Raw genomic sequence first — 15,794 nt, forward strand, 5'->3', positions numbered from 1 at the left:
TTTGAGCATCTCCGTGCCTGTGTTTTTCTTCCTGGGTTTGTGTCCCCTCATCCTAGATAGCTCCAACCAAGATTGCCATTTGATTTCTTCTGTCTCCCCGGACCACGCTTTACGTTTGGAGGAAAGCATTCTCGTTCCTCAATATGTTGTGACACGATAGGATATATATTCTCTGAGTATCCTGCATACAGATGATTCTTTGAGTAAAGTGGACATACAAGTGTGTCGATATGCACACCAGCATGTGTTTCCAGCTGCTATAGCATGAGAGCAAGGTATTTTCTCCACTCCATAGACACCACAACCACACTTTACATGTTTCCAAATCAACCGCACAGTCCATTTTGCCACCTTTGACAAAGAAACGCCATCCATCAATTGGTTCGACCGTCATCGTATCCGCTATCTCTGATCGAACAGCAAGCAAGTATTCAACACCCGGCTATGTACAGTTGGGAGACTCAAAGCATTTGTCTCCTTTTCCAATACCATTTTCCTAACTTCTGCCTTATGAACTCCAGCAGGAACGGAATCGGAAATCCTCTTGCTCGTTTCAGTGCGGATTAATAGATTCAGCGATGTTGCTGTTGTTTTATGTTGAACCTGTTCCCCTTACAAATAAACCCTTGACCATAGCTTGGCGTCGGCCTTCTCCAATACGTTGCAAGTTCCGGGTTTGCACTCCGTATCTCAGCCATGTACCGGTTAAATCGTGAACCGTGTGCGCATAAGCAGCCCCTTTCACCACAGTACATGAGATGTTTCCCTTTAAACTTTTTGACAATGTTATCTTGAAGGTGATAATAACATATTCCTCGGGTTGCCCAAGGAAACACCTTCTCACACGCACTTTTAATGGCCGCGTGCCGGTCAGAGACTATCACCAGAGGCTTGTCATGAGATATACAACTAGCCAATTTTGTGAAAAACCATTCCCAAGAAGGTTCATCTTCAGCATCCACGATCCCAAAAGCCAATGGGAATATCTGAAAATTGCCATCTTGTGCGGCTGCAACTAACATAACACCTCCATACTTTCCACTTAGGTGAGTTCCATCCACCACAATGACCCTTCTCTGATACTTAAAACCTTTGATAGAAGCTCCAAAAGAGAGAAATAGATACTTAAATCTTTTCTCAGAATCAAGTTCTATAGCCGTGATAGAATCAGGATTTGCAATGGAGATTTGCTCGAGATATGAAGGCAGACGCGAATACCCTTCTTCTGCTGATCCTCTCACCAATTTCTGTGCATATAACAGTGCTCTGTATGAAGTGGTGTAATCAAGCGTCATGCCAAACATGTTCTTCATTGCATCAGTGATATGCTGTGGAGTTATCCCATCAATGATCCCAACACGATCAATGAAAAGACTACCAACATACTTTGGAGTACAGTGTCTCCGCTGAGCGATTCGGTCTCCAATTGAGCATAAATGTTTTTCCACATACTTTGTTACCCAAAACGTGTTTGACCCATGTTTCACACTCGCTCTGATCTTCCATCCACAACCGCTAACCCGACATATTGCCACAAGGAGAGTTTTTGTTGATTTGTATATTCTGAAAGAAAACCTACCCCTCACTGCTGTCAACCGCAGCTCTGAAAGCAGTGCATCCTTGCTAACAAAACTCTGGTTGACATAGATGCTGGTACAATCCGATTTTCCTCCTTCAATAGCATTTGTCTTAGCATATGTCTTTTCAATTTCTTCAAAACAAATATTATCATCATCTTCCTCGTCCTCATCTAGAACCTTTCCATAAAGACTGTAATCCCCACCATTCTGATCCGTTTCACCAACAATAGTGTTATCAGCATCCTCCTCCCCATTTTCCTCCTCCCCATTTTCCTCCTCCCCATCTTGATTTTCATCTTCAACAGACTCATTATCACCAACATCTTCAAAACATTCATCAGCCTCATCATTATCACCAACATCTTCTTCCCATTCACCAGCTTCATCATTATCACCAACATCTTCTTCCCATTCACCAGCTTCATCATTATCACCAGCTTCTTCTCTTTTCTCTGAAACCGTTTCCACCTTGCTGCGGCTTGATACACAAAGACATACTCTATGCGTTTTGAGTATCTCGAGCAAGTTTCGAACTTGTCTATCACTTGTAACATGAATGGGAGGACTGCTTGGAGTCATCATCATTTCTGCTGGTAATGAGTAGCTAATCTCCACAGTCACTGATCTCATGTCCAGGTTATAATCTTCTTGAGCCATTGCAACAAGTTCAGCATGTGTTGAATCTTCATTCAATAAAAACAATCTTGCTCCTTTGAGATCATCAACCACAAAATCCCAACGGAAATCTCTCAACAACCATTCTCCATACACTGCATGTAACTTAAAAATCATCTGCAAATATTCAAAATAAAACACATTAGTAAACATAGAGAAAATGAAGAAGTTCAACAAACATTATCGCAGACGACTTAGATTTAAGTCGTCCAGAAGACTTAAAGGTAAGTCGTCTAAAGAGGTCACTTTTGCAATTGAAAATTAAAAGGGACGACTTAATTCTAAGTCGTCCGGCTTTGTTTGTTAAAAAAAAAAATTCAGACGACTTATATATAAGTCGTCTACGAAAAACGGGCTAGTTTTGCATTTGACCGAATCGTGTCAGATCTTTGACTATTTCTGGACGACTTATAAATCAGTCGTCTCTGGAAAGTAAAAATTTCAATATTTTATTCAAACTAGACGACTTACACGTAAGTCGTCCCAGGTTAGTTTTGTAATTGAAAAATAAAACTTGAAATTTAACTTTCTCCAGACGACTTAACTAAAAGTCGTCCAGCTAGACGACTTAATTTAAGGTCGTCCGGGATAAGCAAGGTTTGGACGACTTAATTGGGAAAAATTCTGGACGACTTTGCTTTCCCCGGACGACTTTAAATTAAGTCTTCTGACGGGACGACTTTATATTATGTCGTCTGGTAAAAATTAAATTATGAAGTTTTATTTTTCAACTACAAAACTAACCTAAGACGACTTACACGTAAGTCGTCTAGTTTAATAAAATATTGAAATTTTAACTTTCCGAGAGACGACTGAATTATAAGTCGTCCAGAAATAGTCAAAGATCTGACACGATTCGGTCAAATGCAAAACTAGCCTGTTTCTCGTAGACGACTTATATATAAGTCGTCTGGACTGTTTTTTTTCACCAAACAAAGCTGGACGACTTAGTTTAAGTCGTCCGTTTGACCAGAAGACTCATCAGTAAGTCTTCTACATACAGATGACTTACTTGTAAGTCTTCTACGCGAACAGATTTTGAAAAAAATTCAAATTCGTACCTTCAACTAGGTGAGATGACTTTGTTTGCACACAGGGTCTTCTCCAACCACCCAGAACCTCAAACGAAAGCAACCGTAAGTCAAAACGAAAGAAATATGGCTCCAAACAATTTTGAATCAAAAGCTTCAGTTTTTTGGATGAATATGGAGAGAAAGTGAAAGAAATGTTGTTTTTAGTTCATAACAATTGAAACAGAGAGAGTGTAAAGAGATTTACGTGCATTAAAGGGCATTAAAAGCTCCAAACAGTTCGTACAAGGTTGTTCCCACTATTCATGGCAGTGGCAATATTGTAAATACTTGAAGAAAATGAGGTTGAGACAGTAAAGAAGCCATTTTCGAAAAAAAAAAAAAAAAAGGGTTAATGGCATTTTCGTAGATAAAATGCAGATGTGGGGTTAAAAACTCAAAAAAAAAATGAGTCAAAAGAAAAGGTTAGTTTTCTGTTTGAATTCAAGTTTTGAGTCACTTTTGCAATAAGCCCAAAACTATATATGCTTTGTGTGTTACGCCAAATTCCCTAGCTAGTGCGGCTATGCAACACAGCTTAAACAAGTTGAACTTTTTAGTGAACAGACATTGGACCAAACGCACTCAATATATAAAAAAAAAAATCGTACGAGATGTTCAAAATACAAATTGTGACCTGACAAACACATGCAAGTTGTCGAAGACTAGTTTGAAAAAAAAAAACAAATGAAAACCAAACGTAAGTTTATTTCATAGACAAATAGTTATGTAGGTAATGTCAGAAGTTTGTACATCGAAAAAGCATTATTGTTCACACACATGCACACAGAAACATACACATGTACATTCATTCACACGTACGCGTTCATACGTGCACATGTCCACATGGAAATCTCCACCTCTATATAATAAGATGCTTCAACACATAAGTGTATATAAGTGTGTTAAGAGGCGAAAAGAGTTATTTAATGGCGACGTCAGGGTTTAAGCATTTGGTGGTTGTGAAGTTTAAGGAAGATGCTAAGGTTGATGAGATCTTGAAGGGCTTGGAGAATCTTGTTTCTCAAATTGATTCTGTCAAATCCTTTGAATGGTCCGTCACTTCTTTATTTTTTTGTTAATAATTAAAATAAAATATTGTATATGTAATTAATGACCTTACGATTTGATGATAACTAGGGGAGAAGATAATGAGAGTCACGAGATGCTTAGACAAGGATTCACTCATGCATTCTCGATGACTTTTGAGAATAAAGATGCTTACGTTTCTTTCACAAGCCATCCTCTTCACGTTGAGTTCTCTGCCGCTTTCACCGCTGTCATCGACAAGATTGTGGTCATGGACTTCACCGTCGCCGCCGTCAAATCTCCCGTTGTAGCACCGTGAAACTCATCGTACTTGTTTCTTAAATTAATCTCGTTTTATAATTTAATCGAGGTTTGTGAGTTGTTTCGGTTTATGTAATTCTGTTGGTTTAAGTATGTTTTGGTTTGATCCGTTCAATTCCGGTTCGGAATAATAAAAACAGGTTTGGTTGGTAGTTTGGTTATTGTTTACTTTGAAGTGAAAATAAATATATAATCTTGTGTTAAATGGAATTCAAGTGAGTTATCTGTTTTTTAAATAAAGTTTTTATCAAAGAAAAATAATCGAACTAAACTACAAGTCGGAACAGTCATCGCTAACTACACCATTAGCGTTTGATTGTGAAACAGAACAAAAATATTTTTTGTCTCTAATTTTCCTAGAAACCCATGTGTATTGAAAATATCCGTTAAGCAGGTAGAAAGGAAAGTTAACGGGCCTTTTGGCCCAGCAAGAGATTAAAAGATTAGCAAAACATCGGGAACCAAGGGGCACCAGAGTGTGTGTGACTATAAGGTATACGGGATTTAACAGTAAATGGGCCTCCTTTCACTTTGTAAGTTTATTAAGAAACTGTTAGAGCACCTCCATTGCACAGCTCTTAATAGAGTTTGTTAGCAATGGGGTCCCACCAATCCCCCTTTTTCTTTAAAACTCACACTCTCTCACCTCTTAAACCTCTTGTTTAAGAGGTAACTCTTACACTGTTCCGCGGGTTCCACGCATACATGGTGACCCGCGATTGGTCAGTTTTTTTTTTTTTTTTTTAAATCGATTAAAAAAAAAAAAAAAAAAACTATGAACCCCAACATTGGAGTTCAGGGATGGAGATGGTCTTAGGTCCATAGGTTTTATAAACTACGGGATATTGCTCCAACAGTCTCGATTGGAAGCTGTTCTAGAGCCACTGAGCCACACACTATTGAAGTAACCCTTGATCAAGAAGAAGCTCTGTAGTTTTCTGCCACTGCAGTCATCAAGAAGTAAATATGATCGAAGTGTATTAACTAATAGAATGATTAAGAAAATTTTACAAAATTACCCTTCACAAAGTCATACGTTGGTGTGTTACATGTATACTATAACCCCAACCTTGTTCGTTTGCTGATTATTAGAATCAGCATGTGGTCAAAGCTAAGCAGCCCTGATACATGTACGAAGACTGGAAATGGGCATGCAAACGGGACAGAAAACGGCAAAACTAAAAAATTTAGATACAGGTACCGAATAGATACGGCAGTAAATATAAAGTATATATATATATATATAAGTTAAGGCATCTGCATTAGAGGTTCAGAGGGGAGATTCACACATTTACTCCAAAAAAAAGTAATAAAGATAAACTTATGAACCTGTATCATGGAAGTTCACCGTGATGATCCCGTATCGTCATTTTTATATGGGCTCCATGCCACGTGACGATCCGTGATTGGACCAATATTAATTTTAAAAAAAATCAAACGAAAAAAGAAAAGAAAATAATAATTATCGGATTATAGAGAATCGAGAGGGGAGGTTCGCCAATGATAGTGCTCTTATAACTTAAGCTTAAGAGTTATACAAGGTCTAGTTAATTTTGAACACTTTTTTACTATATTTTAATTAATTTTGGTCTGTTATGTTTAGTTTGCAGTGGAGATAAATGTCTTATTATTATGAATTTAGAGAATTATAATCATCAAATTCAATTGTTGTTTTAATTAGCAAAAAATATTTATTTAAAGAAAACACTGGGGATAATAATTAGTTCAAATTTCTTAAATAAAATCAATCAATCTAGTTTAATGTTAGTTACACTCTTTTGCTATTTAAATTTTATAAATACTATTTGATATTATTATTATTATTATTACTATTTGATATTATTACTTTTAAAATAAATATGGTTAAAATAAAAAATATAGTATAATGGATCAACTAAAAAGCCATACATCATCGTCTTTTTCATTTAAAGAAATGATTGTGTTTGATTTGTAAATTTGCAGTACCGTAAGTTTTTTTATATAGAATATTAGGGTCTTAGGGGACACGGGATTTTGATGTCAAGCTGTTTCGGAAACGTCCTGTATCCAAACCCTTCCATCCCCATCAACAGATTGCCGTCTCCCTCTTGCTTGAAATGTCATCATTAGGACGTTTCTGTCGTGTCCTCGTGCTGTCTCCGTGCAGTCCCCGTTTCAGAAACGTTTCCGGTACGCGAGACGGCTACCAGTACACGTACCCGTGGAACCTAGGGTCAAAGTGACTTCAAAAGTGACTTCTCTGTTAATAACTGCATAATCCTGATATGTGAGAAGAATGTCAAAACTCAATACAATGTTTCCCCATTATCCACCTGACCATGGCAGACAAGATATGCATAACAGAAACCTGAAACATGTTCATCAATTATAAAGAACCTTAGTGGATATTGGAACAACTAACCATAATTTTCATGTTATTAACAATTCATATATGATATATGATAAGACAATTTCACTGTTCTGCCTACATCTTTCAAAACTAAGCTATACCAAATAGACTGTGGAAGCCAAATCAGAAGATGCAACGAAAAGAGAAACACCAAAAGCGTAACAAACGAAATCATTGAAAATAAAAAGCTTTGTCACGTGTCGTGTTAGTTAGCTACTTGTTTGTTACTTTCTTGATTATGCAAAGACGCAGTAGAATCTTCAACGAACGTGCACATGTAACATGTGCTTCTTCTGTTTAAAGTGAAGTCAATTTTGTCAACAACAGAAATAGATAGTCAAAAGAACACATATTTTAAAAATCCATTTCACTCGTTTGTTTCGGTTTGTTTTGACTTCGGTTTTATTGGTTTAGGTTTGGACAAAAACATACCAAATGGTACTATGATTTGACTTTTGTTCTGTTTTGTTTGGTCTGTGGAGAATAAATTACTTACTAAAACAAAAATGGACGAATTTGGAAACGAATATAGGAAAATGTAAAATAATAGAATGTTAGAGAAAAGTGCATTTTATTTTATGTTATTTTTGATGTTGTTTTGGTTCGGTTTGAATTTTGAAACCGAAGCGAACCTAAACCTGATAGTTTGAGAATAGCATTATTATCCGTTTTGCCTGGATTCAGTGTTCTTTCCGATCGTATTCTATGGATTATTTGTAGTTCTTCTATAATAAAGACTAGATTTTGACCCGCGCTTTGGAAGCGCGGAATATTTTACGATGAAAAAATTCACTAATAATTTAACAAATATTTTGGTAATTTTTAAAGAGCGTGTATTTAAAATATTTTTGCATTTAAATCAGTATTTTTAAATTCAACCCGATTGTGATTATACCGGTTAATCCGGAGATCTGACAATTCAATTTAGGTTTTTAAAATATACATATTTAAAAAAATCACTAAAACCCAAGACTAACCGATTGAACTGATGGATGACCGATATGTAATCTAATTGGATTTAAATTGTAATAGTTTCATAATTTGTAATCTTATAATCCAAATTTTAAAGTTCATTATTTTGCAATTTATGAAATTATAACGTTTCTACAAAATTTTAAAGAGAAAATGATATATATAAAATAACTAAGATTAATTATTGTATTGTTTGGAAACATTGATAGTAGTATAAAAATATATTGTTTGGAAACATTGATAGTAATATAAAGAAATAAGTATATTGTTTGGAAACATGGATAGTAGTATAAAGAAAGGAACATTAGTGATTTAATGTAGGTTTAACTATAAAGTATAAAGGTGTATTTAATTTAAAAACTTACAAAATAAATGTTGGGTCCAACAGAATGTTTCTGTTTTAATAAGATAGATTTACGTATCAACAAGTTATATGCTAGAAAACCTAGTGGCGTTTGAGGATTTTAAAAGATCCAATAAGGCGAACCCGGGTTCAAACCCCACCGGCCACACAGATATGAACTATTACTTTCGGCTCATTTGAATGCCTATGAAAGGGTCTATCCGTGGGCTGTACCTCCATCCGGAGGTTACGCTTGTGTCATTATTGACCCAGGTTTAACCCTTTTTCAGTTTCAAAAAAAAAAAGTTATATGCTAGAAAAAAAGTTATATATATGCTATAGATACATGAAAGAGTATAAATTTTCATAAAACAGAACAAATTTCTTTGATATTCAAGCTGGTCAATTGAATTCCCAACTTCTCTTTTTGTTCTCTCAGATCATCTCTGTTATATTGTAACGTTAGAAATATAGACGTGCATAATGTTTAGAGAAACACTATATTTGATTGGTGGACTCAGACAAACTTGTCGTTCTCTTTTTGACATGGCCGGGAATTGGTGAAAAGAAAATTTGCAAATTTTATTTAATTATGTATTTTCCAATTTCTACCATTTTGAAAAATAACATGAAATCCTTAAAACAAAATTGTAAATAAGAATTGGCGATAATTTAGAGCGAATTCATATTAAAAAGGTGATAAAGTCACCAATCATGTTTGAAAACAAAAAGTTCAGAAATATTTTAAAACGCTAATCAGGAATCAAGAGAGATGAAAAGAAATGTAGAAAGAATCAATTCAACATACTTAGGTACAATGTTAGATAGTCCCACTTGTGTTTTCACCAACTTTGCCATATCAAAACCTTTATAAATATATGAATAAAAAAGTTTCAACAACCCCATCGATTTATTTTTGCGGCCAACACTAATCGTTTGTTGATTATTTTCTTACTTGTATTTATCATTAATATGTGAGTTTATTTTTTTGAAAATCATTAATATGCGAGTTTCTTTCAAAAAGTATGGAGAAAATGAATGAGAATGTAGCAGAAGCTGGAGTCACTTTTAATTTCTGACTTTACATTTACAAGTCTCACATAAAACATCTTCATCCTTTCTTTTTTTTTTAAACATCTTCATCCTTATTTTATAATTTACTCTAAAAATGGAATGGGAAATTGGAATAAGAACAAAAATTAAAAATTACTCTATTTTGAAGTAGATTATGGGGAGTACCGAGATGCCCTGACCATGGCATGTTCGAGCTGTTTGTGATTTTTTTTTTTTTTTTTTTTGGTCTAAATGTTAAAATTTATACCACTTTTTTAGAGTTTACAATGTTATGAGACACAACTTATTACAGAGAAAAGAGAAGAAGCAGAACAGAAGAAAAAAAAGAAAAGAAGCTTGAGACAGAGCAATAAAAAGAGAGTAGCATTAACTATAGGGGGAAACAAACCAAAAGAACAGCTCAAGTAAAAAAGGGGATGGAGCAGTAGCAGTAGGACAAGTCAAGGACAGCAACCTATCTCTTACGGCTCGATCCACCAGACGCGAACAGGCCTCTTGAGATGAAGAAACACCAGAGAAGATGCGGCTATTTCTCTCTCGCCAGAGGGTGTAGATGATAACTTGGTTGATAAGCTTGAGAAGATGCGGCTATTTCTCTCTTGTGATTATTTTCTTTCCCATGTTTTAATTATTTCTTACACAAACATTTGTTACTGTCACTAATTGCAAAACCTCTTTTAGTTTTCTCGTATGTATAATTAGGAAAAGTTAGTAAATGTCAAATGATGGCAAAAAGATAATAGTTTGTGAAGTGGCAACTTTGCTTTGAGCAAATGATGTCAAAGAGAATGAAAACATTAGGCATAGCACTTGGTATATTTCGTTTAATATTCATGTAATAGTATGTATATATATATATTCATGTAGTTGCAACTAGGTTAGTTAAAAAGTAAAATGAAAATGTATAACTCCAAAATAATATATCAGATGTATAACTCCAAAATATTAGTTAAAAAGACTGTTGAAAACATAGTCTTTGATCATTTAATGTTCACATATACATAAAACAACTATGAGATGAAAATTTAATGCTTCTCAAAAATGTATAAATGAAATGGAGATAAATCCGTAGAAAACTTGTTTTAACTTTTTACACATTTGTTTAGTTTATCAGAATATATCTTCAATACTAATAGACTTGCAATCCATTGCAGTTTCTCATAAAAAAGCTAATTTCTCCCAAAATATTATAGATTTCGTTTCGACGATATTCTAAGAATAGGGTCTGTGAGCAATAGACATTCTATAGGAGTTAGAGATATACGCTAGATATAGATTAAGATAATCTACATCCACAAATATACCTTAGTACTATACTTTTTGTATGCCTGTGCGTTTTCATGTGAGTAAACACTAAATTAGATTTTTTGAGCAACCCTAAATTAGATATAAACCTACAAATATGTCTCACGAGCTAGCTCTTTGTGTGTCTATGGTAGCTCGAGTTGGGCCGTCGTTAACTCATATGCGCTTTTCTTGAATGGTGCACACAACGTTTGCTCTAATTCCCGACTAACTTTGTAAAGAAAAACAGTTTAGTTTTTCATTTTTCAAGAAAAGAACAGTTTAGTTTTTAAAAACATCTATTTTTAACTTATTGTGTGTATGCTTCGAATATATACAATTCTTTTTAAGCAAAATAATAATAATATACATATACAATTCTTTTTGTAACAGAACATATACAATTCTGCGGGCGAATTATATATGACTATGTATATTTGTGGACTTCTTTATAGTTTAGTTTTTATCTTCTAATCTTTATAAATATATTATTAATTTTACTTTAAATATATATATTTATAGTTTGTTTGGTATAGAATAGAAACATAACTACTTGTGCTAAATGTTTCCTCGTACTATTCTTATTTTACAAAAAATCATAATCAGATTATACAAACTCATTTACCATACGTTTTGTACCTAATCACTTACGATACCACAAATAGAGAAACATAAAATGAAGGATCCATGTGTATTATAAAGCTTGATCCTTGTCTTCAACCAAAAAAATAAACTTTTAACCACTAAATTTCTACCACATGGTTGTTTGATACTAATACACGACCTCTAAAATGTTCTTATTGATAAGTTACTTAGTTTAGCGATCTTGTTAAGGAAAAATATTAAACTTAAAAACATAACAAAATCTAGAACGAACATTAGCATTAACCACCAGTACTAAACTAACACGTATGTAATTGTATCTCCATTATGAAATGATCTTACTCATAATTAGCAGCAACAATCAGTTGGAGGCCGCCACTGGTTAACACGTACCGGGTTACTCACCATACTTTCCTAACAAAAAATCAAAGACATATTTACCCATCTAATTAAAACTTTTATAACATAAACAAATATAATGGCAAGGAAAATCAAATGAATGTGGTAGGTGGAGGATTTGACGGAATTGCCCTGAAGACACGTTAAGACTTTCTTTTGGAAAAATCCATCTCCTTCTTCTCTCTCACTCACTATATAATCTCCTCTGTCTCCCACCATTGTCTCTCAGCTTGCAAGTTCTCTTATCAACAACAATAGAACTCCAAGCTTGTCTTGTACTTTAAAATACGCAGTCGTTTTAAATTCTTCTTTCCTATCAACAATCAAAGCAGTAGCATTTTATCTTCCTGACTCAAATCATGCAAGCTGTTTCGCCTGCGTTCTCGTGTGATCTCAAACCCCTAATTCAAAGGAATCTAACGGCTAAAAACGCGCGTTATTGTCAAGTAAATGGAAAGCGCGCGTCTGTTCGTTGTGGTTACAGGTCTGAATCGTTTAGCTTCCCCAACGGTGTTGGCTCGAGCCGAGCTGATTGGCAGAGCTCATGCGCTATCTTAGCGAGCAAAGTAGCTTCCGCTGAGAATTCCAGCTCAGTCACCGGTGGTTTAGCCGATCAAGTAGCCGCAGTTAACGGACATAGTAACGGCTCCGTCAATCTCAGCCTCGTTCCGTCGGAGACAACGAAGAACGGGAAGCCTGGTTTAGTTCAGCCGTTAACTAATACAGATCTCTCGCCGGCGCCGTCTCACGGATCCACCCTCCGTGTCGCGTACCAAGGAGTTCCCGGCGCGTACTCCGAAGCTGCCGCCGGAAAGGCTTACCCGAACTCCGAAGCCATTCCGTGTGACCAGTTCGACGTCGCGTTTCAGGCGGTGGAGCTCTGGATCGCGGATCGTGCGGTCCTCCCGGTGGAGAATTCCCTCGGCGGCTCGATTCACAGAAACTACGATCTCCTCCTCCGTCACCGTCTCCACATCGTCGGCGAGGTTCAGATCCCGGTCCACCACTGCCTCCTCGCTCTCCCCGGAGTCCGTGCAGACTGCATCACGCGCGTGATCTCGCATCCCCAGGCCCTGGCTCAGACCGAAGGATCGCTCAACAAACTCACCCCCAGAGCCGCGATCGAGGCGTTCCACGACACGGCCGCGGCGGCGGAATACATCGCGGCGAACAACCTCCACGACACGGCGGCCGTAGCCAGCGCGAGAGCGGCGGAGCTCTACGGGCTCCAGATTCTCGCCGATGGGATCCAGGACGACGCGGGGAACGTCACGCGCTTCCTCATGCTCGCGCGTGACCCGATCATCCCACGCACGGATCGCCCGTTCAAAACGAGCATCGTCTTCGCCGCTCAGGAGCACCAGGGAACCAGCGTCCTCTTCAAAGTGCTGTCCGCGTTTGCGTTTCGGAACATCAGCCTGACGAAAATCGAGTCGCGGCCGCACCATAACTGCCCGGTCAGGGTCGTTGAAGATGGAAGCGTGGGAACAAAGAAACACTTCGAGTACACATTCTACGTGGATTTCGAGGCGTCGATGGCGGAGGCGCGTGCGCAGAACGCTCTAGCGGAGGTGCAGGAGTACACGTCATTCCTCAGGGTGTTGGGAAGTTACCCAATGGATATGACGCCGTCGTCCGCGTTACCTAGCGAAGACGTATGACCGTATATTTGTCTAAATTTAATAACATATGGTAAAGAAATATCATATTTTAAAAGTGTAACGATACTAGAAATGTAGAGCTCGTTTTGCATATGAAAGTAGGAGAATAATCTTATTTTATTTCTCCCATTTGTTGTATTCTGCTACTTATGAAACAAAGACCGGTTTGTAGTTCGGCTCTGATGATTAAAATCAAATGAAGAACTTTTTTATGTCAAGCGAAAGAATTTCTTAAATTACTTAATATTTTATTTTAAATTACTTAATATTTTATTTTGTCAACTAGAATTATCATTTTAAAACAAAAAACCACAATTTCGATTGAATTATAGTGTTTGGTAAGAAACTAAAACAAAATTATAAACATTTTTTTTATAATTAGTAGGCCACTAACAAACACATGTACACAGTTATATATTATGTGCCATTTCCTTTCATCATCATCTTCTAGAACTCCCATGTTAATCAACTAAACAAGAAAAGCTTTCAGATTCTAAACCTTTAAGTTATTAAAGTACAAGTCGATAAACAAGTAAGTTGTTTAAGTTTACAAATGTCAAACTTAAGGTGTGAACGTAAAGTTCGGTTCGATGTTTCTTGCGTTGAAACGAAGTACAACCTCCATCTGGTCTTGTACTATGACAACTTCCGTGAATTTTCGTTGATTATAAAATAAAGCTCTCAACTATCTTCAGGAAATTCACTTTGACTTGCATGGAAATCGGGCATATAATTTCCACGAAACTTAATGTTAAATTGTTAATATGCTGGTTGAATTATCTTAACACTACTTCCACTATATATATATATATATATTTGAGGTATTCAGTACAGTAATATTGCTATGTTTATTACGTATTGCATGTGCACAAACGGTGAATTAGGGGTGGTGAAAATTACTAACCCTTTTGATCTGCACAATAATCCACGATTTAACTTGCATATGAATAATGCGTATCTTAAAACGTATATTCGAAAAATGTGGACAGTGATACAGAATTCATAGATACCTTTTATTCATGACGTACGTGGAGATATGTTTTCAGGTCCATATATTATTTACAGATCATTCATCGTCAAAGCAACTTACTTCAACTTACTATCTATAAATTTCAAGCTTTTCTTTTTGGTCATAATCCTAGTATCCCTAATACGCTTATAAAGCACTTCCATAGTAAGGTTTAACTTGTATAGTTGTATGTGAACACAAAATTAATTGCCAAGTAAAAAGTAACTAATCTTATATTATTAAAAGAGAAGTACCCATATAAAATACCCCTTATTTTTCACTTTTATTTACAATTGCATGCCACTGAAGTAATTAAATGAACCTATATTTAAGTAATCATTGTCTTTTCCTATTTATTAAATATTTTCCTAAATTACTTTCAGCTTAATTTTTGTATTTAATATGTTTCCTAAAATAAAGGAGCTGATTTTTAGGAATATTCATATTTAAAATCGATGTTATCAATACCATTAATTATTTTGAACAAAATTCAAGTTTAAATTTGATATTTAACAATATTATGAATATTCCTAAAATATATGTTTAATTTACCATTAATTATTTTGAACAATAAAATCTATATATTCTAAGATTTTAATCTATATTATTAAAAGAGAAGTACCCATATAAAATACCCCTTAGTTTTCACTTTTATTTACAATTGCATGCCACTGAAGTAATTAAATGAACCTATATTTAAGTAATCATTGTCTTTTCCTATTTATTAAATATTTTCCTAAATTACTTTCAGCTTAATTTTTGTATTTAATATGTTTCCTAAAATAAAGGAGCTGATTTTTAGGAATATTCATATTTAAAATCGATGTTATTAATACCATTAATTATTTTGAACAAAATTCAAGTTTAAATTTGATATTTAACAATATTATGAATATTCCTAAAATATATGTTTAATTTACCATTAATTATTTTGAACAATAAAATCTATATATTCTAAGATTTTAAATATATTTAAACTACTTATAGAACAAGATGAAATATTTGTAACTGAATATTATTTTAATATAATTAAATCTCACCTAAGATTATATACTTTTCAAAAAATTCTAAAATAAATGTTTAACCATTTTGGTTGTTATTAATTATTTTCAACAAGAAAATTTAATACTTAAATTTAAATATCTTTGAATTACTTGTAAAACAATGTTTAATGTTATAACCAAATATTTTTTTCTAATGTATCTAAATCTTACCATATTATCCATATCTGATCAAAATATTTAAATTCTTTTTACATTTGGCAAACAATTTAATGTTACAAGAAGTATTACTCAAACTATAAATAGGTCGATATTAATTTGTCAAATGTTTAATAACGGGTACGGGTCATTATTTTTACAGCATATAAACTATTTGATTGTTGA

General features: G+C 34.9%; 2 protein-coding genes across 2 annotated transcripts; both read left to right on the forward strand.

The window, feature by feature from the left end:
• Positions 1-4,211: 4,211 nt before the first annotated feature.
• Positions 4,212-4,885, forward strand: LOC108833131 (stress-response A/B barrel domain-containing protein At5g22580). The gene is made up of 2 exons (XM_018606567.2): positions 4,212-4,379; positions 4,466-4,885. The coding sequence occupies exons 1-2, from the start codon at positions 4,255-4,257 to the stop codon at positions 4,671-4,673; spliced, it is 333 nt and encodes a 110-aa protein (XP_018462069.1). The 5' UTR covers positions 4,212-4,254; the 3' UTR covers positions 4,674-4,885.
• A 6,624-nt stretch (positions 4,886-11,509) lies between these two features.
• LOC108833130 (arogenate dehydratase 5, chloroplastic) lies at positions 11,510-13,618 on the forward strand. Its single transcript, XM_018606566.2, has one exon. The coding sequence runs from the start codon at positions 12,099-12,101 to the stop codon at positions 13,398-13,400; it is 1,302 nt and encodes a 433-aa protein (XP_018462068.1). The 5' UTR covers positions 11,510-12,098; the 3' UTR covers positions 13,401-13,618.
• The last annotated feature ends 2,176 nt before the right edge of the window (positions 13,619-15,794 follow it).

The sequence above is a fragment of the Raphanus sativus genome, chromosome 7 (assembly GCF_000801105.2).
Source record: "Raphanus sativus cultivar WK10039 chromosome 7, ASM80110v3, whole genome shotgun sequence".
Classification (NCBI taxonomy): domain Eukaryota; kingdom Viridiplantae; phylum Streptophyta; class Magnoliopsida; order Brassicales; family Brassicaceae; genus Raphanus; species Raphanus sativus.